At 36.9% G+C, this 24,794-nt stretch overlaps 1 protein-coding gene across 2 annotated transcripts; it reads left to right on the top strand.

Annotated features, from left to right (window-relative positions):
• Positions 1-2,855: 2,855 nt before the first annotated feature.
• gaa2 (alpha glucosidase 2) lies at positions 2,856-23,401 on the top strand. 2 transcript variants are annotated; one of them, XM_052127453.1, is made up of 20 exons: positions 2,856-3,003; positions 6,969-7,619; positions 9,076-9,221; positions 9,790-9,955; positions 10,091-10,187; positions 10,689-10,808; positions 10,910-11,028; positions 11,337-11,468; positions 12,521-12,631; positions 13,296-13,409; positions 13,492-13,576; positions 14,716-14,833; positions 14,942-15,075; positions 15,593-15,744; positions 16,027-16,175; positions 16,430-16,571; positions 16,688-16,786; positions 19,266-19,430; positions 19,750-19,896; positions 22,033-23,401. In XM_052127453.1, the coding sequence occupies exons 2-20, from the start codon at positions 6,978-6,980 to the stop codon at positions 22,093-22,095; spliced, it is 2,901 nt and encodes a 966-aa protein (XP_051983413.1). In that variant the 5' UTR covers positions 2,856-3,003; positions 6,969-6,977; the 3' UTR covers positions 22,096-23,401. The 2 variants fall into 2 exon arrangements, with proteins under 2 accessions (XP_051983413.1, XP_051983412.1); XM_052127452.1 differs by having other exon boundaries at positions 2,856-2,995.
• Positions 23,402-24,794: the final 1,393 nt, after the last annotated feature.

The following is a 24,794-nucleotide window of genomic DNA, read 5'->3' on the forward strand; positions in this document are numbered from 1 at the left end:
TCCAGAGTGCTCTGAAGCAGGTTTTCATCAAGGACGTCTCTGAAACATTGCTGCATTCATCTTTCCCTCGATCCTGACTAGTCTCCCAGTTCCTGCCGCTGAAAAATATCCCCACAGCATGATGGTGCCACCACCATGCTTTACTGTAGGGATGGTATTGGCCAGGTGATGAGGTTTCCTCCAGACATGACGCTTGCCATTCAGGCCAAAGAGATCAATCTTTGCTTCATCAGACCAGAGAATTTTGTTTCTCATGGCCTGAGAGTCCTTCAGGTGCCTTTTGGCAAACTCCACATGTGCCTTTTACTGAGGAGTGGCTTCCATCTGGCCACTCTACCATACAGGCCTGATTGGTGGAGTGCTGCAGAGATGGTTGTTCTTCTGGAAGTTTCTCCTCTCGCCACAGAGAAATGCAGGAGCTCTGTCAGAGTGACCATCAGGTTCCCTTCTCCCCCGATCGCTCAGTTTGGCAGAGTGGCCAGCTCTAGGAAGAGTCGCGGTGGTTCCAAACTTCTTCCATTTACGGATAACGAAGGCCACTGTGCTCATTGGGACCTTCAATGCTGCAGAAAATGTTCTGTACCCTTCCCCCAGATCTGTGCCTCGATACAATCCTGTCACGGAGGTCTACAGACAATTCCTTGGACTACATGGCTTGGTTTGTGCTCTGACATGCACTGTTAACTGTGGGAACTTATATAGACAGATGTGTGCCTTTCCAAATCATGTCCAATCAACTGAATTTACCACAGGTGGACTCCAATCAAGTTGTAGAAACATCTCAAGGATGATCAATGGAAACAGGATGCACCCAAGCTCAATTTTGAGTGTCATGGCAAATGCTGTGAATACTTATGTACATGTATTTGTAATAAATTTGCAAGGATGTCAAACAAACTTCTTTCACGTTGTCATTATGGAGTATTTTTTGTAGAATTTTGAGGAAAATATTGAATTTGATCAATTTTGGAATAAGGCTGTAACATAACAAAATGTGGAAAAAGTGAAGCGCTATGAATACTTCCTGGATGCACTGCATAAAACCATTGGATTGCTGTTTTTATATCCTTCGTCTTGACCTCAAGCTCCTATCTTGCCTCTGGGTGTAATTTAAGGTATGGGGTCAATGTTATTTAAAATATAAAAATAATGAAACTTCATAGTTTGTATTTGGTTTATACCTGCTTTTTAACTTTTTAACTGCTTTAAACTTTCCTGTTTGTTTTTGAAAAGCTTATTAAAATATAAAAAGCTTGTATTAGGCTTGATTAGACCTAATTCAGTAATATAGATATATAGTATAGTTTCAGTATTATGTTTAGATTAAATAATTTCAGTTTTCAGGTGAGGAATTGTCTCTCTATGTTGTAGATGCAGATTTTTTTGGGGGTAAAAGTAATAACATAAATATTAAAAAAGCATGGAGTAAAACACTTTATAGTGAGATAAATGTAATTTTGACTGGAGGGTTTGTGGTTTGAGAAAAACCTGTGAATAATTTGTCTCACCTTTATTACACTATAATGGGGGCTCATAACACACAGTGTTACACACACACACACACTCATTAATAATGCGTGGGCAAACAAGCTGATATTCCTACTATTTAGGAAGCTTGCTCTGTAAATCCTACTTTTATTCTTTGATTTCTCTTGTGGGATCATAGCGTGGGTGAACATGAAAGAAGAAGATTATAGTGTCAAATTGTCTAATAACAGCACGCATCTCGGAGCAAATCTCTTAACATCGATAACTAAAACAACAAAAGAGATCTATCATTTTAATTGGATGTGTGGGGTGTGAATTCAGCTGAGTATTATATCTTTTTTGTTCAATAGTCTAATTGGCACATTCTGAAGTACAGTTCAGTTCATTCTAGTGTGATAATAATACATATAATGTGGTTTCCACAATGCTACATTTTTAAATTTTGAAGATATTGTTGCAGAGCTTATGATTTCGTAATTTAGCAAAAAGACTGACCAGCCCTCCATCTGTTTAACCAAAGCGAACTCAATCAATGAAGATGAAAGAGCAATTCAAGAGAAGCTTTCACGAATTTCTTATTTTTCAAGTAACCCAATAGTTTCTACAGTTTTAAAGGTATTCCCACCAACTAAAAGAAGACACATAATTAAATATATGAAAATTACATTATTATATTATAGAAATAAAAATTATATTATATTATATTATATTATATTATATTATATTATATTATATTATATTATATTATATTATATTATATTATATTATATTATATTATATTATATTATATTATATTGACACAGACACTTATTATACTGAGCTGCCATCTGCTGGACTGATGTTACATAGACACAACAATGATGCGGCTTTTAACTCCAGGGTCCAAAGACGTTAAAAGTTTGATTTAGTCAACTATGTATCGCAATCACGAAAAAACCTTTCTCTTAAAATTTGTTTAAATTTTCATAGGGCTTGTGAATGAATATTTAAATATAAATGTGTTGTCATAAACGCTCCAGTCTCCATAACGGCAGATGTCAGTAGTGTTCTCACAGACGATGTCCGAATCGTGATTAAATCGCTCTTTTCAAAGGTTTGTCTGAACCGATTCCCATAGTGATATGAATCATTCGCCTGAGGAGAATTTAGGGAGTGAAACTGATAAGCTTGACACACGTTGAAATTATTTCTAAAACGTATATGCTAATATGGTGATAAATAGTCAGTTAAAGCTAATATTTGTTTCACCTCGAGAAATGGGGATAATTTAAAATGTATGACTTAGTGAATCATTTTAACCGGCTCATTTAAACAAACATTCCAAACGAACCGATTCTCTTCAATGAATCAGTTTTCCGCAGCTAGGACGCACGCACACAACAACACCAACTTCATAAGACATGAAACATTCGTGTCTAATTCACGTCAGTGTACAGACACGAGGATCTTCTCTCGTTTAATTGAGTCTCTTAAATATTGCATTTCCTCAATATACTAACTACATAAGGTAAGAATGTAAGTGATATTTAATTTGAGTATACTGAATCTAAATATGCAGGCTTGCTTATGTTTGTGCTGTTTGATGTGATATTATTTACTTCTTTCTGTTGTGTGTATCAGTGCAACAGAAGTTGCCCGTGTGATGTTGACCATTATATCGAAACTACAAAAAAATATCGTTTGTTTACAATGTCGACCTGTCGATTTGCAAAATAATGTTTTACGCATCTCTTTCCTCTTGACAGAAAACAATACTAGATGCATTTGCATAAACAGTAACGTTAATTTGATCTAGCTTTCCTTGTTTTATTGATCATGTTGCTAACCAGGCCTATGTGTTCTTTTTCAGGACATATTTAATTTGTGGTTAATCCATGCCATGGTAAAGTGACGGTATCAAATGGTGTTACCATAGTACTTCGATGTATACCATGGCATTATATGATTATCACATTCATATACTATGGTAGCACGAAACATCTACATGAACTGTTGACCCTTGACTTTTCAGTCATGGAAAAAGATTTCGAATAGTCAAGAAACCCAGTTAAAAACACATCATTCTATAACCTAACCTTTTATTAAATAATATGAAATGGTTAGACATTTATTAGAAGTTGTATTTCAATTTGTCAGTTGCTTGGGAAAACAAAACAAACTAAAAAATACTTGTCCCCCTCTTCTGGTACACCACTTCTATAACATTTACAGTTATTTATGTTTAATTTTTTTTACTAATTTGGTTTTCTCAGGTCAAGCATTAGTGCAAGGCCTAACATCTGTGCAAAATAAGTAATTAATCCTTTAAATAATTTTTAAATAATCTTTGTCCCTTGATTTCTTGTCACTGGTGTTTATCAAAATAAACCTGAATAAAAAAATGGAATTGGCTGTTGCCAGTAGGTGGCGCTATGATTATAACTGGATATTTGCTCGTAGATTTATTCTGGCCAGGACTGTTATCAAACGGCAGTCACTAACATGTGAAGCTTGGGGCAGATTGGACATTGTATGTATGAGTTATAACAACTTCCAGTTTCATGGCGAAACATCTAATTTCTCAGACTGTCACGGCCACGCCGTGCAGTGAAAACTCAAAAGCTTCGCAATTTAGTATCGCATAGGCCTTTAGATTAGAATAACCAAATATGAAGTAGATCTGATGAAATCTCTAGGAGGAGTTAAAGTATGAAAATGGCAAAAACTGAGCAAAAATTGAAGAGAAAATCAAAATGGCTGACTTCCTGTTGAGTTTAGAAGATGGGTCCAAAAGACCCATGTGTACCGATTTTCGTATGTCTAGATAGCGCACATCGTTGAAAGTTTGTAGGTGGCGCTATCGAGCCATTTTCCCACCTCTAATTCTGAAACACATATAAGATGTACATTTTTTCCACTTCTGATGCATGTGCAAAGTTTCATGTGTTTTCGAGTATGTTTAGGCCCTCAAAAATGCAATTCATTTGTGGGGTGGGAAAAAATGCCTAGAAAAACAATAGGGTCCTCGCACCATCTGTGCTCAGGCCCTAATAATGTCAAGATGTTAATTTTATATCCTCAGCTTATTGGTGAAAACTGAATTGAAAATGTAAAAATGGTGTAAGTCGGAAGGTCATTCTCAGAAAAAACTCTGTTATGGCCATTGTTTGCTAACTAGCCCTTTTCCACTTTTTCCAATGATTATATTTATCCATTGCCAGAACAATATGAATACATTATAACCTTCTCAAAATGCTGTATTGACCCACCTCTTCTCAAAGAAAACAAATTTGGGGGGTGGTATGTATCATGGTACTGTATGTTATTCTTTTACTATGAAGTTTCACAAGCTTTCGATTCCGATACCAGTTAATATGGGTATATTTCAGTATGCTGAATTTTAATTTTGGAAAAAGAGTCATGAGCCTGAATTTTATTACAGCTCTTTTGTCAAAAGACTGTGACTTAGAATTATGTCTTCAGAATCACCGTTGTGTTTACACTTGTGAATGTGGCCTGTCTAGCATTTTTTCATATAATTCTAATTTATGATACCAAAGTACTTGCAAAACATTTAGTTTAATATTAAATAGAATAACTTCTACAGGAATGTGAAAAATCCCATTTAAATATGACAGTATTTGATACTAAAGCACAGCAGAATGAGAGATAATCTAGAGGGCTACATACCTTTTGAAGGCATTGTTAATCCTGAGTATTTTCAAACAATGGGAAGATTTCTGTTTTGAATCAATGAGATTCAATGATTCCAATCCAACTCTCTGTGTGTAATGCATTGGACTATATCACAGTCTTCTTATTGCCAGTCGCATTAGTGTTAGCTGCTTAATCATTGTCATCCTGCATTTGTCGGGATGGAAATGGAAATGCCAATTTTTGCCAAAGCCATAGTTTGCACTTCACACAAAGTTCCTGTTGAGACCAGTTACGTTCAGACAGCCTCCGTTTTATGTAGAATATTAGATTAGTGTTTCAACTTAAACGTTATGACCCAAATTGGCATTTAACAAACCAGTGCAACAGACATACTCCAGACAAATTGAGCTTTTGTGCCTATGTGGGAGTCGCTGATTTGAATCTGTATTACGTTGAGTCCAGATCCCATTCCTTGCCCTCTCTTTCTCATAATTAATGGTTTCTATCTACTTTGATCACTAAAATGTGATCAAACAATACACATTTTTTCGGAAGGGCTGTGACTCGATTAAAAATGAATGACATGGCTTTCTGTGATTAATCGTGGTACATTAAAACAAAAATTTAACTTATAAGTATATTTACTTTATACTTTGTCTCAAAGAACTTGCAAGAAATTTGTAAGTCATCATTTATTTTAATTATTTAAATGAATACACTAACATTCAAAAGGTTATTAAGTTAAGTCACAACAATGGAATAATAGAAATGGAAATATGGGAATTATGTTGTGACCGAAAATCTCAAATAAATCAAAACTGTGTTATATTTTAGCATCTTCAAATTGGCCATACTTTGCCTAGAATTTGCAGACATTACTCAACCAACTTCTTGAGGTATCATCCTGGGATGCTTTTTAAACAGTATTGAAGGAGTTCCCATCTACATGCTGGGCACTTAGTGGCTGCATTTCTTATTTATTCGGTCCAAGTCATCCATTTTTTTTTGTTTTGTGTAATTAAATAAATTAATATGTTTGCACAATTATATTTTTGTCTACAAAACTAATTTAAATCATTTAAGCATACACCTTCAGATCAAAAGATTTTTAAGATAATGAGAAACTTTTCAGGCAAGGGACACTTTTGAAAGGTAGTGTACATGTTAAAAACGTTTTCTGTTTTCTTGTGGATCGTTACATTTGACACTTTTACAGATATTAATTTGTGATACAAGTATATGTTTACATGTCATAAAATCAGTGGGCATGCTGTAATTAAAAGTTGGGTTAAATCTTCTGCCGTTTTCCAGTGGACTTTTTATAATAGTATCAAATGGGCAGATTCATTAAATTCAGATCATCAAGCTTTATTGGCGAGATAAACAAGTGTACACTGCCAATGCATTTTTAAACACTACAACAACAAATTGAATGCTAAAGTTTAATTTGCTGAAGTTTAAAATCTAAAATAATTTTCTCTGGCTGCATTTCAGTCTCTATTACGCACACGTTGGGTCTCTGGTGAAACTGCTTCTGAAACTGCTTCAGTAGTTATGCAGTGAGTGAGCAAAGTGGGGGAAAACATTAATGAAGTTTCAGGAAGTGTAAAAAAAACCAGATTCTGCATTAAATGCATTAATTAAAACCCCTAGTTTTTGTTTATTGTGCCTTTTTTATTTGACGTTTCAGATTTAAATTCTTATAAAATGAAGATTGTAATCAATTAATATTGTCTATGAACAATGAAATACGGTGGTGTATATGTCCACTCATGAGATTTATTTCCTCAGAAATCATGATAAATAGAAATTAACTTCTATTTTTATATCCTATTTACCCACAGACGTTTGAAATGGTGTCGTACAAGCGGCTTACCCCAGAAGAGGTTCATTTCTCAGGAGCAGCTTTATTAGATCACTCTCCTGATGATTCAGCAGACATAGAAGTGAAGGAATTAGACCCAGAACTGCCCCTGCTGCCCCAGAGCCCTCAATGCTCCATCACTGCTGCCCTGTTGACACTCGGAGGACTTATTCTAGTGCTCTCTGGTGTCTGGCTACTGGGAACTATATTCTGGTTACATAATCCTCCTTCCACAGAACCTCATAGACCTTTACCGCCCGCTGCAGCTCCAAGCACAGACATAGTTCAGGGAAATGGGTCATGGCTGCAGCCAGAGTCCTGCTCTAAAGTTCTGGAAGGTTGGAGGTTTGACTGCTATCCAGAGAGAAGTGTGGTGGTTACAGAAGAGATGTGTCATGCACGAAACTGCTGCTTCATAGCAGGATCAGAGGGTAAGAAACCAGGACGGAATGGAGTGCCATGGTGTTTCTACACACCTGACTATCCGTCCTATGAGTTGGTATCTATTAGTGACAGTGAGATGGGGAAGGTGGGAAAACTGCTTAGGAACAAAAAGACGTACTACCCTAAAGACATTGACGTTTTGCAACTTGAAGTGCTGTATGAGGAAGACAACAGACTGCGTGTGAAGGTGAGAGAACTTCCATATTTCATAGTGGGCCCTAATTTAAGAGTGCTAGCGCTAAGCGCAGTGCTATGCCATAAGTCATACATTTGCATTTACATTTATGCATTTGGCAGATGCTTTTATCCAAAGCGACTTACAGTGCAGTCTCATGCATGTTGTGCCACGATCTATCACAATACATAAATGTGACAGTGTGCATCATGGGTTTAAAGAAAATCAATATGTAAAATAATGCCAATTAAACATCTCAGTTTTGACCAACAAAAGGTTTAACAACATAGGGTGAAGTTAGCATAGGCATATACACCATGTATTGGTATCATTAACAATAATGATGTGTTATGGACATTCATGCGTCGATTTTTTCTAAAGCAACTTACAGTGCATTTATTACAGGGACAATCCCCCCGAAGCGACCTGGAGTTAAGTGCCTTGCTCAAGGACACAATGGTGGTGGCTATGGGGATCGAACCAGCCACCTTCTGATTAACAGTTATGTGCTTTAGCCCACTACGCCACCACCACTCCGCAAAGTCAGTTTGAATGGCCATGAAGGTTTGGTGTTTTTGTGCAAGCATGTGCTAAGTCTAGGCACAAGTGGGTTTGGTGAAATTGTGCACTCAACACCCTAATGGGCTGGATAAAATGCAACTTAAATTGGAGGTTCTTCTCTGGCAACATCTGCCTCCTATTATATAGTCCTTTCCCCGTGAAGCACCAGTGATGTATACAAAGACAGCAATTCATGAGAAGTGTTTAGTTTAAATGGACTCTATTAAATGAATCAAAAGAATAAAAATATGGACTTACGTTCTTTTGTGCATTAACTGCATCATTGAATGTCAGCATATTTCTATGACAGTGACATTCTACTTTAGTACGCATTGAAAATGTGGGTCTTTTCAGGATTCAGATTTACACTTTTACACTTTACGTTAAATAATAGATAATGTAAGTATTATTAATAATTTTTATCTGACACAAAAATCATGGCTAGGATTAACAGTGATTGTATTGCACTTCACTTCTACTGGTCTATTTTGATTTTGAAAAATGAAATGCATTTATTGTGACACAAAAATTTCAACCAAAAATATTTCTAAATTCAAATTACACTTCAAACAAAACAAAAATGTAATCAAAATAACAAAGTGGGGGAAAAAAATCATACCAAATCCAGAAATGTTAATTGCGCTTTGCACCACTGCATTAACATACAATACACCCCCGGTTTGCACATATACACCCACAGATAGCACAAACACTCCCATCTACGCCCACTTTCGCTTTGCGCTGGCACGGAAATTGCACTTAGAATTGGCACTCTTACGAATATTGAATAAGGTTGTGCATGGTAGTAGGTAACGCCTAGAGCTGCGCTTTTTCGCACTCATGAAAATAGAGCCCATTCACTGCCTGTCATTTATATTGTTTCATAATGCTCCTTTGTCTTGTACAGATAACAGATCCGGCTCAGAAGAGGTATGAGGTGCCCATAGATGTTCCTGTGGTTCAGAAAAGAGCAGCAAACCCGTCTTACACTGTAGACTTTATCAAAGAACCATTCGGGCTGATTGTCATGAGAACGCAGACAGGGACTGTACTGTAAGCACTTTTTACTTATAACCAACGTGAAAACATTGGCCCACTTTTAGAAAAGGTTAACACTATTTCACCATCCAAGGTGCAAATTTAATTCCTGTGAAAAATTGGAATATCAGAAATGCCATCCCATGTGTTTAAGAGAACAACATTGTCACTTCTGGGCCATTTGGTGCAAAATAGTAACGAAAATGGAAGCTGAAGCCACTTTTTTTTTATGTGTATCTGGACAAATATGGGAGAGAATAGTAGCAAATAATTTTGATGTTGTAGAATATATTTGGTACAATTTTTGCAAATAAAAGTAAAATATGTATCCACCTCATGGGAGCGTTTATGTTTCTTATGTGCATTTTGGAAACTTAATTTGCATCTTGGTGATTGTGTGATATCTCGAAATGTGCAAAAAATTATGTGGATGGAAACCCAGCTATTTATACTTGATTCTGTATATATGATTTATATGATATATGATTCTGATACTGTTTTTCATTGGAAGTGAGTGATGATCACAAACCTGTCCAGTAATGTGATTCCTGTGTTATTAACACGCATGTTCATGTGCTTTAAGGCTGAACACTTCCATAGCTCCTCTATTCTATGCGGATCAGTTCCTTCAGATGTCCACATTGTTACCATCAAGTTTCATTTATGGTTTGGGAGAACATCGCTCCAGCTTTCTGCATGACATCCAGTGGAACACTCTCACAATGTGGGCTCGAGATGTCCCACCAATGGTAACAACTCAAAAGTGTTTTGTCTTTTTACTTTAGATTCCATAAGTGCTGTTGATGACTCATAACAAGGCATAAAAAATTGAAAGCAAACATTTTAGCCTTGTCTTGACTTATCAGCTTGTCTATTTCTTGTAGGAGCTGACCAACCTCTATGGTGTCCATCCCTTTTATCTCTCTCTGGAATCGGATGGAACAGCACATGGGTTTTTCATGCTCAACAGCAATGCAATGGGTGGGTTCAACACACACATACACACACACACACACACACACACACACACACACACACACATATAAGTACATTGCTTCTAAAAGACTTCACAAACAATTAATCACAAAAGTGATTGAAAAACTAAACTGATCATATCAGCACCATCTCATATCCTCAAACATAAATGCCAGCTTCTCTAATGAAAACATTATTCCTTACCTTCACAGGCTGGTTAATGACCCAATTGTGTTGTAAACATTTATGACCAGCAATTTAGCTGAACAACAGGGCTGTTTATTCAAAAGTGTTTTCCTCTGAACAGTGTCTGAAAGATTCTCAATGTTTGCCTTATGAGTCCATGCTGTTACTGCTGTGCTAAGATGTTCTTTCTGTTGGAAAGCAGCTCTTTCCTCTGTAACAGCCCTCATTTTTGAAAAGTAACCTTTACCAACCAAGTGTATTTGCTGCTCTCAGAAGAGTATAAACAGCATATTAACAGTGTGTAAATAATCTTTCACGTAGATGTGGCTCTGCAGCCCACCCCTGCACTCACCTGGCGTATGATTGGTGGAATTCTAGACTTCTACGTTTTCCTGGGACCAGATCCCAGCTCTGTGATTGGTCAATACCTGGATGTCATAGGTCAGCACATATGTTTTTCAAAGTATTGATTGCTGAAAAGAGCTGAGCAAGGAAATCAAATATAGAAATTCACCAACTAATTACTTTCCTTTTCACATTAGGTAAACCTGCAATGCCCATCTACTGGGCTCTGGGATACCACCTCTGCCGATGGGGCTACAAGTCAAGCAACAAAACATGGGATGTTGTGAGAGAAATGAGGAATTATGGGATACCTCAGGTACTACAGTTTTAGCTAATTTTCACACATTGATTGGCTTGGTGTAGGTAGTTATTTTCCGATTGTGTTCATAGACATATTGTAACCCTTACTATAACAACTGATCAATTGAAATACAGTGCAGGTTTTAATGTCACTTTGAATGTTCCACAGCAAAAAAAAAATAATAAAAAAAAATATATATATATATATATATATCATTCACGCAGAAATTATGACGGTAAAAAAATATATTAATGCTCATCTTGCAAAAATGTTTTCACAATTGCAATAATGCCATACTTTGTCATGTCATTTAAATTTTTCAGGATGTACAGTGGAATGATATCGACTACATGGATCATGCTTTAGACTTCACTTATGAGCCTGCAAATTTTTCCACTCTACCTGACCTTGTAAAAGACCTTCATAGACATGATCAACACTATGTCATGATTCTGGTACATATTTAGATTTACATAATAAAATGTCTTTTTTAACCATTTGCTTCAGCAGCATGTTTTAGAAAATCCAAAAAGAGTTGCAGTCTTGTTTACTGTGAATTCAGTGACAGGAGGTCAAAAGTTCTGCTGCTGAAATCATGGGAGAAGGATAGAAGGATATAGCTGCAGGCTGAGCTCCAAATGGGGCGGAAGCTTCTAACCAGCAGCAAAGATATACAGAGCCCCTAAACCTAACCGTGGGTGGAAGTGCTACCCCCTTTTGGAGTTGCCCCAACATGCTTCTGGAGTAATCCCATCCCCTTATGGAGTTTTCCCACTCTCTTTTGGTGTTTACACCCGTTTGGAGATCCCCAGGATGCAGCAATACCTACTTGGTTTGTGGCAACCAGTTTGGCAACCAGTTTGGTAACCAGTGCTGTATTGACACATTTTCTAATGAAACCGGAAGTTTGAGCTGGACGGATTGACTTATATTTTTTTTTATTTGTATTTTTATATATCTGATAGCCTTTTGTTACATTACAGCCTAGCAAGGCTGTGATATACTAGCTGTAGCTATTTAAAGCTTGATATTTCTAATTTAGGGGATGTAACATTCTCATTCCTTTTTATTAGTCAAAATGTTTATAGTGAAAAACGGTACATTTACATTGTGTATATCTGCTAAAAGTTAGTTTTGTCCAGTTATAGGAGTAAATGTACATTAGATGATCTTAAAGCTAACAGACATGGACTCGAACGAACTGAGAGAAACATCCATGCTTTATTTGATTGATTCATTAAAAATGTCTCTCCAGCAAAACATGACAAAATCCATATGACACACTTCCTCATGTTGTCACCGTCTCTTTTGTAATGATTAAGAGTCACATTGACAGTCATGAGGCTGATTTGGCAACTGCAGTTGACATGTTTAACAAACTGTATTTGACATGAAACTTTACTAAACCATTTGGACATGTCAGTGTGGATTTAATTGAAGTGTGTTTCATTTGTACAGCAGTCATTTTAACAATACATTTGTGTGTATTTGTATTCTTAATCATCAGGATCCTGGTATTAGTAGCTCTCAGCCATCTGGCTCCTATTGGCCATTTGATGAAGGGGTGAAGAGGGGCACTTTCATCAATGACTCAAATGGAGACTTACTCATTGGGAAGGTATATATTGTAGCAGACCCCAAAGAACAGAGAGAAACATCACAACAGTCAAAGATGTCCATTTAACGCATATTTACATAGAAAATTCCAAAACAGTGCAAACAACATGTCCTGTGTGAGCGGCCCCTTAAAGTTTTAGTTCAGCCAAAAATGAAAATTCTCTCATCATTAACTTGCCCTCATGCTATCCCAAATATGTATGACTTTCTTTCTTATGCTGAACATGAAGGATGATTTTTAGAAGAATATCTCAGTCCATTCAATGCAAGTGATTGGTGGCCAGAACTTTGAAGGTCCAAAAAAGTGCAGTGGCTAAATCCATATAATAGATATTCTTCTAATAAATCTTTGCGTTCTGCTGAAGAAAGTACTACACAACTGGGATGGCATGAGGGTGAGTAAATAGTGAGAGAATGAAATGTTTTGGGTGAACTATCCCTTTAAAATTCCATGTTTAAATCTTTTAAACATGGCAAATCTCTTAACAATTTTAGAGCCACAAAAAACTTTGAACTTGAACCTTTAAGAGTGCTTGGCCAGTAACACATTAAAAGAAATATCTTCACATCAGTTCAATTCATCCAAATATAACAATAATAAACTAATATACAGTAATTGCCATATGTTACTTGAGCTTAAATGCAAATGTTTTGCTGTCTCTTAGGTCTGGCCAGGACTCACAGCCTTTCCAGATTTCTCCAATCCAGACACGCACGAGTGGTGGTACCAGAATCTGCAGAGGTTCCACAGCAAAGTGCCTTTCGATGGCGTGTGGATTGTAAGTGCATTTCTGTCTTTTCCACAGTGAATAGTTGATTATTTACATCACCCCTCCCTAATTCCCTTCCATCTTTCTCAAGGATATGAATGAGCCATCTAATTTCTTTGATGGATCATTGAATGGTTGTCCAGAGAATGAACTGGAAAATCCTCCTTACACCCCAGGTATCAGTGTGTTTGTTGGGCAGGTCTACATTATATAAACTCTACCATTAATACAGACAAATATGTACTTTTCACTTTAAAAGTAAGTGTTTTGACAAGAGATATACTGGCAAAACTGATTAATCAGTTGATATTATTGGCATGAGAAAATTATTGTTTTCAATTATTTTGAGAAAATTCTGAGTATCTTTGTGTCAAATGAATATGCATTTCAGCAATTTTGTGTAAGTTAAATATGCCTTAATGGGATAGTTCACCCAAAACTGAAACTTCTCTAACCATTTAATCGCCATCATCCCAGACATGTATGACTTTCTTTCTTCTGCTGAACACAAACAAAGATTTTTAGAAGAATATTTCAGCTCTGTAGGTCCATACAATGCAAGTGAATGTTGGCAAGAACTTTGAAGGTCCAAAAATCACAAAGCCAGCATAAAAGTAATCCATACGACTCCAATTGTTAAATCCATGTCTTCAGAAGTGATATGATAGGTGTGGGTAAGAAACAGATCAATATTTAAGCCCTTATTTACTATGAAATCTCCTTTCTGCTCAGTAAGTGGTGATATGCACAAAGAATGTGAATTGCCAAAAACAAAAGAAGAAAGTGAAAGTGGAGATTTATAGTAAAATAAGGGCTTGCATATTGATTTGTTTCTATCATATAGCTTCTAAAGATGTATTTAACCACTATAGTCATATGAATGAATAATGTATATGTTTTTTGGACCTTCAAAGTTCTGGACCCTATTCACTTGCATTGTATGGACCTACAGAGCTGATATATTCTCCTACAATCTTTGTTTGTGTTCAGCAGAAGAAATTCATACACATCTGGGATAGCATGAGGGTGAGTAAATGATGAGAGAATTTTCATTTTTGGGTGGACTATTCATTTTAAAATGCTCTCTGTATAACTGCATCAATATTTTTTAAATGGCCAGTCGCTACTTTTGATTTTACCTTAATTTCTGCTGGTTTAGACTGATGGATTTATCAGTTTAAATGGCTGAAGATTTAGGTCAGTGAAGTTTATTTTTTTAAATACTTAATGATTGAAGTCAACATGTATTATGACCTTGGAAGGGGTATGAGTTGAGCTTCTTTTAAATACTGAGAGATGGTATTGTCTGCTGCAGGTATTCTGGGTGGAACATTAAAGGCCAAAACTATATGTGCATCTGCACAACAGAAAATGTCCTCTCACTACAACATACACAGTCTTTATGGACTAATGGAGGCCAAAGCCACAGAAAGGTGCATATGCACAATCACACGCATGTGCATGCATATAAGTGGCATTAATAATAAATAGTTTCATATGGAGTATTAATAATGATGCATTCAACTTGCTCTGTGTCTCAGTGCTTTGAGGAAGATAACTGGGAAGCGTCCCTTCGTCATTTCCCGCTCTACATTTCCCAGTCAGGGCAGGTACTCTGGACACTGGCTCGGAGATAACAGGAGCCAATGGAAAGATTTGGGCACATCTATATCAGGTATATAAACATGCTCTACTGTGCCCATAAAACACAGGTTAAACCTAGTGATCTGCCTTGCTGCCTACATATGCATCTTCTAAGGCAGCATAAAACTAAAGTGGAAACTCAGAAGTGACTGGTTTGGAATGCTTTACAAAGGCAGCAACTCCATTGATGTGTGCCTTACAAACGCACTCCTCTACAGTACTGCACAAGAAATGCAACAAGCATTAGGTGAAATTTGTAATTAGATCTATTTAATGATACTTTTCACTGTTAAGGTATATTTATAATCAATATTTATTACATTTCTCTTGACTCATTATGTTTTGGAACAGTGCCAACATTTAGCTTAAATACCAGAATATTTGTTAAAGGAACCACATTTACATAAATTGCTGTGAAATAATAATAATAATGGAATTGCCTTATTTTTTTCTTAGTGTCTCATAGTTTTTGTATATATTACAGTTTAACTTATTTTGACTTAATTTGAAACAAATTAAACAAATTAAATTTGTTTTCTCTTTCCCAGGTATGCTGACCTTTAACATCCTGGGGATTCCTCTGATTGGGGCAGACATCTGTGGTTTTGGGGGCAGCACCACAGAAGAACTGTGCATCCGCTGGACTCAGCTAGGAGCTTTCTACCCCTTTACTAGAAATCACAACTCCAAAGATGAAAAGGTGTGCTTTGTTACATCCACCAAAAACCTTTTATGACTGTTTTTCTTATGTTTTTATTTAAAGCTTTAGATCTACCACAAAATCTGCGCTTGCAGATGATAAAACATTTTCTTTAGCAGATGCGTCCTACCGTAGGAGGGCTCTGCTTTGTTTTCAGAATCTTTTATCTACAGTCCTTTATGTTGTCTCAAGGCATTTTTGTCTTCATCTGATTAGTAAACCATTTGTCTATTGCTTTGCCAGTACAATATTATGTTTTTATAATGTTTAATTTTACAACAGGATCAGGAACCAACTGCATTCAGTCCTGCCGGACGTACAGCGATGAAAGAAGTCATCCTCCTCCGTTATTCCCTTTTTCCTCATCTCTACACACTCTTCCATCATGCACACATCAGTGGACACACTGTTGCAACGCCACTGCTCTTTCAGTAAGACAAACACACATGACAGAATCTGAAATCTGTTAGTACACACATACACAAAAATAGATCCAGGAGTGTAATATGCATCATCTGGCTGTTTAAGTAAGATCACAATTGCATTCATAACCAAGTTTCCACAGTTTTATTGTTGTAAACATAACTAGTATGGTGTTTTGGTGGAAAGTATGGTTACCATGGTAGATTTTGCAGGAGCACCTCATTTGTGCACCACTATAAATACAGTCTGTGCTGTATTTCAGGTTCCCTACTGATAGGAAGACCTATGGCATAGATAAACAGTTCCTATGGGGAAAGAGTTTGCTGGTCTCACCAGTTTTGGAGTCAGGCGTGGAATATGTTGTGGGCTATTTCCCTAAAGGTCTCTGGTACGATTTCTACACGGTAAGTCATATCTGTAATCAAAGACCATTTGGGTGTTTTACTTTGTATACAATTTTCAAAAACTGGACTTGTATGATTGCAGTGTTGATATTTGTTTGCATTTGTGTGACATGCAGGGCGACTCATTGGTCAGCAGAGGGGAAGAGATCAAACTTCACGCTCCACTAGACAAAATCAACCTGCATCTCCGAGAGGGTTCCATCATACCTACACAGGTTAATGCTAGTTTATCACTAAACAATGGAAAAAGATTTAATGGAATGTATCACCCAAAAATGTTGGCCAGAACTTTGAAAGTCCAGAAAGGTCAAAGGCAGTATAAACGTAATCCATATAACTCCAGTGGATTAATTTATGTCTTCAGAAGTGATTTGATAAGTGTGGGTAAGAAATAGATTAATATTAATTGTATTTAACCAATGGAGTCATATGGATTACTTAAAAACAAGATGGAAATAAATGTATTTTAACAGGAAAAGTGTCAAATTTCAGCATTTAAAAAAAATCTGTGATTAATCACGATTAACTTTAAAAAAAATTGTGATTTAAAAAAATGTAATTGACTGACAGCACTAATTGTCTTTCAAAAGAAGGAAATAAATGTATTTTGACAGGAAAATAATATATATATATATATATATATATGTGTGTGTGTGTACATTTCAGCACTTTCAATTTTGATTTAATCACGATTAACTGTGGGAAATTATGTGATTAATCGAGATTACAAATTTTGAATTGACTGACAGCACTAATGTATACTGTATATAGGTTGAATGAGTAAATTGGGAAAATGTCTTTTTGTCTGAGAAATGAATTGCAAGAAGCGGTTCAAGTTACCGGAGTTCCCCAAAAAACCTTAAAAAGCAGTTACTTTAATCTATTAACCAGCCTAACTATAAGGCAAATTTGTATTTAGGTGACATGAAATTGTTTTTTTTAACATTTGCAAATGCTTTATACAGTGAGGAAAATAAGTATTTGAACACCCTGCTATTTTGCAAGTTCTCCCACTTGGAAATCATGGAGGGGTCTGAAATTGTCATCGTAGGTTCATGTCCACTGTGAGAGACATAATCTAAAAAAAAAAATCCAGAAATCACAATGTATGATTTTTTAACTATTTATTTGTATGATACAGCTGCAAATAAGTATTTGAACACCTGTCTATCAGCTAGAATTCTGACCCTCAAAGACCTGTTAGTCTGCCTTTAAAATGTCCACCTCCACTCCATTTATTATCCTAAATTAGATGCACCTGTTTGAGGTCATTAGCTGCATAAAGACACCTGTCCACCCCATACAATCAGTAAGAATCCAACTACTAACATGGCCAAGACCAAAGAGCTGTCCAAAGACACTAGAGACAAAATTGTACACCTCCACAAGGCTGGAAAGGGCTATGGGAAATTGCCAAGCAGCTTGGTGAAAAAAGGTCCACTGTTGGAGCAATCATTAGAAAATGGAAGAAGCTAAACATGACTGTCAATCTCCCTCGGACTGGGGCCCCATGCAAGATCTCACCTCGTGGGGTCTCAATGATCCTAAGAAAGGTGAGAAATCAGCCCAGAACTACACGGGAGGAGCTGGTCAATGACCTGAAAAGAGCTGTGACCACCGTTTCCAAGGTTACTGTTGGTAATACACTAAGACGTCATGGTTTGAAATCATGCATGGCACGGAAGGTTCCCCTGCTTAAACCAGCACATGTCAAGGCCCGTCTTAAGTTTGCCAATGACCATTTGGATGATCCAGAGGAGTCATGGGAGAAAGTCATGTGGTCAGATGAGACCAAAATAGAACTTTTTGGTCATAATTCCACTAACCGTGTTTGGAGGAAGAAGAATGATGAGTACCATCCCAAGAACACCATCCCTACTGTGAAGCATGGGGGTGGTAGCATCATGCTTTAGGGGTGTTTTTTCTGCACATGGGACAGGGCTGACTGCACTGTATTAAGGAGAGGATGACCGGGGCCATGTATTGAGATTTTGGGGAACAACCTCCTTCCCTCAGTTAGAGCATTGAAGATGGGTCGAGGCTGGGTCTTCCAACATGACAATGACCCGAAGCACACAGCCAGGATAACCAAGGAGTGGCTCTGTAAGAAGCATATCAAGGTTCTGGCGTGGCCTAGCCAGTCTCCAGACCTAAACCCAATAGAGAATCTTTGGAGGGAGCTCAAACTCCGTGTTTCTCAGCGACAGCCCAGAAACCTGACTGATCTAGAGAAGATCTGTGTGGAGGAGTGGGCCAAAATCCCTCCTGCAGTGTGTGCAAACGTTTGACCTCTGTAATTGCAAACAAAGGCTACTGTACCAAATATTAACATTAATTTTCTCAGGTGTTCAAATACTTATTTGCAGCTGTGTCATACAAATAAATAGTTAAAAAATCATACATTGTGATTTCTGGATTTTTTTTTTTTAGATTATGTCTCTCACAGTGGACATGCACCTACGATGACAATTTCAGACCCCTCCATGATTTCTAAGTGGGAGAACTTGCAAAATAGCAGGGTGTTCAAATACTTATTTTCCTCACTGTATATACAGTATATATAGGCCGTCCAATTACTACAACCTGTGTGTGTGTGTGTATGTATGTATGTATGTATGTTATTTATATATATATATATATATATATATATATTGCAATTGTGTTCTGTATATTTAAGCTCTGTGTGTGTTTCAGAGACCTAACACTACTCTATGGGTGAGCAGTGGTCAGCCCCTTCATCTAATTGTGTCTCTTAATGTGGAGGGTCTGGCTGAGGGGGATCTGTATTGGGATGATGGAGAGACCCTTGACTCCTACGAGACTGACCAATATGCATACATATGTTTCAAAGTAGAACAGGTACAGAGAGCACCACCGTTCACATATGCTGTAGCACATCATCATGCTTTAGATTCAGTAATCATTTGTTTATTTTCCATGCTGCTTTCTCACGTTTCATATCTCACCTCTATTAATTTTTCCCATCAAATATTCAATTTACGCCTGAGTGTAACTGCTCTCAGTAATGTTTTATTAAACACATCTGTTCACTCTTAGCTATTTCTGTAAACAAATCTGCTGTTGGATAATTTGCATAATATGCATCAGTAACTACCATGCCTGATATTAGGGATCATTTGTAAAACGAATAATAAGCTCCTTTACTAATGTTCCACAGAACACAATGAGGTCAGAGGTGCTGCATAATCATGAAGAGGCCACTTACATCACCATGGAAACTGTTTCCTTTTATGGAGTGAAGGTGGAACCAGAAAATGTAACCGTGAATTCCCATGAGGCAGCGTTCACTTACCAAAACAATCAGGTAATATATTCGAATAGCATGTTGCTAACGGACAGGGCTGCTGTCTCCAGGGCTATATGAACTACCTATTTTATACACTACAGTACCATTTTTGTTCCTTTAAATTCAAAGGCACACAAAATCAAACCCCTAAACCTAAGAATTAAACCTCCATGCTTAAATCGTCTTGCACCGTTTGTGCTTCAGACATGAATGATACTTCAATTTGTGTGGTTGTGTGGAGGAGAGGTGTGCCATTTACTTTTCTAAGCCATTGAACATGTAATTTTAACTGGTAGATGATAAAACAGGCCAAACAAGAAAAAGGAACTGAGCCATATATAGGGATGAGAAGGGTGGGTGAACCGACCAAGGAATCACACAGAACACCCTAGCAACAACAGAGAATCATGTTAAAACCACTCAACCTTAGCAAAAACATAGAAAAATGCTAAAACCATTCAGAACACCTTAGCAACCACATAGAAACAAGCTAAAAACCACTCAAAACCTTAGCAACCAAAAAGAAACTTGTTAAAATCATGCAAAACACCATAGCAACCACACAGAAACATGTTAAAACTACTCAAAACCTTAGCAACCACATATTAATGTGTTAAAACTAGTGGTTGACTGATATGTTTTTTTTTTTTTAATGGCCGATATCCAGGGTGCAGGGTGGCCAATACAATGCCGATATATCACTCAATTTAATATAGTAAATAACATATACATAAAATTGCAAAAAAAAAATATATATAAACCCCTGTTTTTCACTATATTTACTCAATTTCACAAAATCTTTGTAAAAAAACAATTATTGTATTTTAAATGGTAGATGGAAGTTTTTTGTAATTTATTTGCACATGTAGAAATGTTAATATTATAGGAAGAAGGAAATAACAGTACACACAGTAGTCCAGCAACCATGGATGGCATGTCCATGTTAGCAATCGCATTTACTCCAAAAATACTGAATCAAATTGCCAATTTACTGATAGCACACATGAAGCACTTTTACCTTGAAGTTGTACCAGAGATTATTTAGCAGAGACGGGCCACTTCTATTAAAATGAATGGGAAAAATTAGTACGCTCAACTGCATCCAATGGTCAACGGATGTGGATAGGAAGTCCCGCCTTACAGGTAAAAGAGCCAATCACCTTTTAGATACAGATACGGCCTGTCAATCAACTCGAGCATGCGCATTTATCTATAAAAGCTGGGAATTAATTATTTTTTTTTTTTGCAGTAATCTGAGGTAAAGAAGCACCATTTATGAGACCAGTGTTGTCATATTTTACTGATGATTTGAAATATGTTTTTTGATCGTAGTCTTGACCAACCATTTTGTAGATTTCGATCTTTCCCCATTCAAGTAGATAGGAGCTGCACTGGCATGACTGGAAATAGCCCCCAGAGAGCGTTCCAAACATGGGCGACAGTGGATTAACTTGCTAGAAAGACTTTGTTGTACTCGTGCTTATGCGGATCCAGCGAGCATTAGCAATCTCCTGACAGTTTAAACAGCCTGGATCGCCTACTTGAATTGAGACCACTGACCATCAGGACGGATTAGCATTTACCCCTCAAATACGATGTGGACACATGCGTTTTTGACCACAATCATAAGTTTTTTTTTTTCCCTTTTTCTCCCAATTTGGCATGCCCAATTCCCAATGTGCTTTTAAGTCCTCGTGGTGGCGTAGTGACTCGCCTCAATCTGGGTGGCAGAGGACGAATCCCAGCTGCCTCAGTGTCTGAGACCGTCAACCTGCGCATCTTATCACATAGCTTGTTGAGCACATTGCCACGGAAACATGGCGTGTGTGGAGGCTTCTACTCCCAACTCGTCACGCACCACCGAGAATGAACCACATTATTGTGACCATGAGGAGGTTACCCCATGTGACTCTACCCTCCCTAGCATTCGGACCAATTTGTTTGCTAAGGAGACCCGACTGGAGTCACTCAGCAATACTCGATGGTGAACTAGCGAACTCCAGGGGTGGTAGCCAGCATCTTTACCACTGAGCTACCCAGCCCCCCCATCATATGTGTTTTTTGTGATCCGATCACAAAACGTTTTAGACCCCATTTAGAAAGTCGTTTAGACGACTTCTGTACAAATAACCTTCTCTTTTTCTGTCCCTTTAGGTGCTGAGGGTAACAGATTTGGGTCTAAACCTCAGTCAAAACTTCACTATCAGCTGGATGTAAATTTGTAAATGATCAAAATGCTGTTTCAAAGCTGCAGAAACGTGTTGTACATCAACGCAACATCTCAACGGACTTTATTCAAGTACAAAGACAGTGTTGGTTCTTGTTCTAGACTGGAATCACGAATATTGCAGAACATCCCTTTGTTGTATATCTCATGTGCACTTTAAGTGTACTATGTATTATTGGACCAGCCGTAGTCAGTTGCACTCAGAGGAAGCAAGAATAAAGGAAAGAATTCAGTGTGTTTTGATTAAATATGGTTTGATCATTTGAATGGATAGATATTTTTAAATCTGCATTTATATTAATGCCTTTTGCTGCTCATATTGTTTTTAGAGCAGGACATTTCTTCTATCAATTTTAGTGGTGAATTGTAAAAATTTTTAATCAGATTTGGTTTGGTTTGTACCTATAACTATATAAATTCAGGCTTAATTTGAATATTTTACAAGAGACGTTTTTTTGTTTTTTTTGCGCTGCACTTGACCATCAGTAATCATTATCCTCCAGTGGATTTACAGATCAACTGTCTTTCAAGTTTAAACATGATCCTGCTGAAGTAAGGTTTCAAAGTATTCCAAATTATGTTTATTGAAATTACTTTTAAATCACATATGTCTATATTTTGTTTACAAGCATAATTGCACTGATCAGGACATACTGATGAGACGGTGTGCAACAGAAATGCATGTTTGAGCTTTGGTATGTATCCATTTAATTATTTACATGTGCTGACAGACTGACAATGAATGTGATCCAGTACCTTTAGCCAGGCAGAATAATATTTTGTTCTGATAAATTATTGGAAGTTTGTTTTAATGCTCAAAGGGACTCATTGTAAAAGTTTCACACTGCTGACATAATGCAAAACCATGAAAATATTATGGATATTCAAATGACACCGTATACTATTCATCAAGGCGTAAAGAGGCATGTATATGCAGTATTTTGTCATTTGTGTTTGTGCTATTGATATTACAGCTCATAGCATAACATTGTGCCTTATATTTCATCAAAGCTGTGATTCAACATTTAGTGGCTTTACTGTGAATGTAGAAAAGTCCTCTGTCTAAAAACACTGGGCTGCTTTAAAAGTTTTATCAAAATAAAATGAGTAACTGGAATGAATTTAAAGGCAATGACATGTCTAAGTTCAATTGTGTAGACATATGCTCCTAAAACGTAGGTTAAACGATATGTCTGAGTGTGTTAGTGTGTTTAAGGCTTCCTTTCTTTAAGCCTGAACAAACTAGTGTACAGAGTTTCAGAGGACACACAGGGTAGGTGCAATAAACATTTGAAGTGTTCAGTTTGTCTTGTTTCTTTGTTCCCTTACCTTTTTTACATTTAGCTGTTTAAACTTCATTCATAAACAATATTTAATTTCTTAATACATGCCCATGGACTTCTTGTGCACTATTCATCAGTATGGAATGCTGAAAGCCCACTTTTGGAGTTCAATCTCATGAAAATTAAGTGATCGTGGTAAAATTTTTGCTAAATTATATTACGTGGGTCCTTAAAAATATTGCAGTAGTTCCAAGGTTAAAATGTCCACTGAGTGGCGCTAAAAGCAAGTTGCATTTCCTCCCAAACAGTTGAGGTTTTTAAGGTTAATGCTCTATCAAGTTTTAAATCACCAAAGCCTACCTCCCTACCCGAAACCTTAAAAGTAATCCTAACCGATAGTGTCCTAAAAAGCCAATGTGACAGGAAAAAATGCAATTGCTGAAGCAATCACGTCAGTTTTTGGTGCATCTATGACACTTTCTGCTCACGTGTCAACTTGTTTGCACTTTAGGACTCGTATCCTGATCCTTTGCATTGCAAATGCAGTGGAATGTCAGTTTTTGAACAAGCTGGTTATGTTATGTGAACGTTAAAATGCATCCCCTAATAAGTCAAGCGTTTAAGTGTTTGTGTTGAGGAACAGGGCGAAAAGTGTTTATGACCTGATAATCTGCCAGTTTACTTGTGATTTGTGGGAAAGGGAATAAACGTCATTGCAGTTGTAGCACTTCTAGTGTTAATTTCACCAGCAACCTGCTGTGATACATACAATGAGCCATGTTAAAATGAGAATGTCAAAAATGTAGGTATAGTAACGTTTTCCTGGTGGATAAAACTCCTGTTTCACTCAATATATCACATTACAGAAGTAAAATAGTTTGGAAAAGCCACTTCTTGTTGACGTCAATATTGCTATCTCGAAGCTTAATTTAAACTTTTGATACCTAATTAAAAGAAATTATTTGAACCATTTGGAATTACCTGCATACAAAAAGTATGTGAACCCCCTAGGCTAATTATGTCAACAAAAGGTCGAGTTGGCAAACCTGTTAATGAAATGAGATTAGAATTGTGTGTTAGAGCTACTTTGACTACAAAAAACACTCAAACATTTTGAGTTTTCCTTTCACAAAAAGCATCTGCTGACGTGTACCATGCCTCACACACAAAAAAAAAGATTTCAGAAGACTTAAGATCAAGAATTGTTGCTTTGCATAAAGCTGGAAAGGGTTACAAATTTATCTCGAAAAGCTTAGATATTTATTCGTCCACGGTTAGACAAACTGTCTATAAATGGAGATGATTTAGTACTGTGGCTACTCTCCCTAGAAGTGGCTGTCCAGCCAAGATGGCTCAAAGTGCACATTGCAGAATGCTCAATGAGGTTAAAAAAGAACCCTAGAGTG

The sequence above is a fragment of the Xyrauchen texanus genome, chromosome 5 (assembly GCF_025860055.1).
Source record: "Xyrauchen texanus isolate HMW12.3.18 chromosome 5, RBS_HiC_50CHRs, whole genome shotgun sequence".
NCBI classification, from domain to species: domain Eukaryota; kingdom Metazoa; phylum Chordata; class Actinopteri; order Cypriniformes; family Catostomidae; genus Xyrauchen; species Xyrauchen texanus.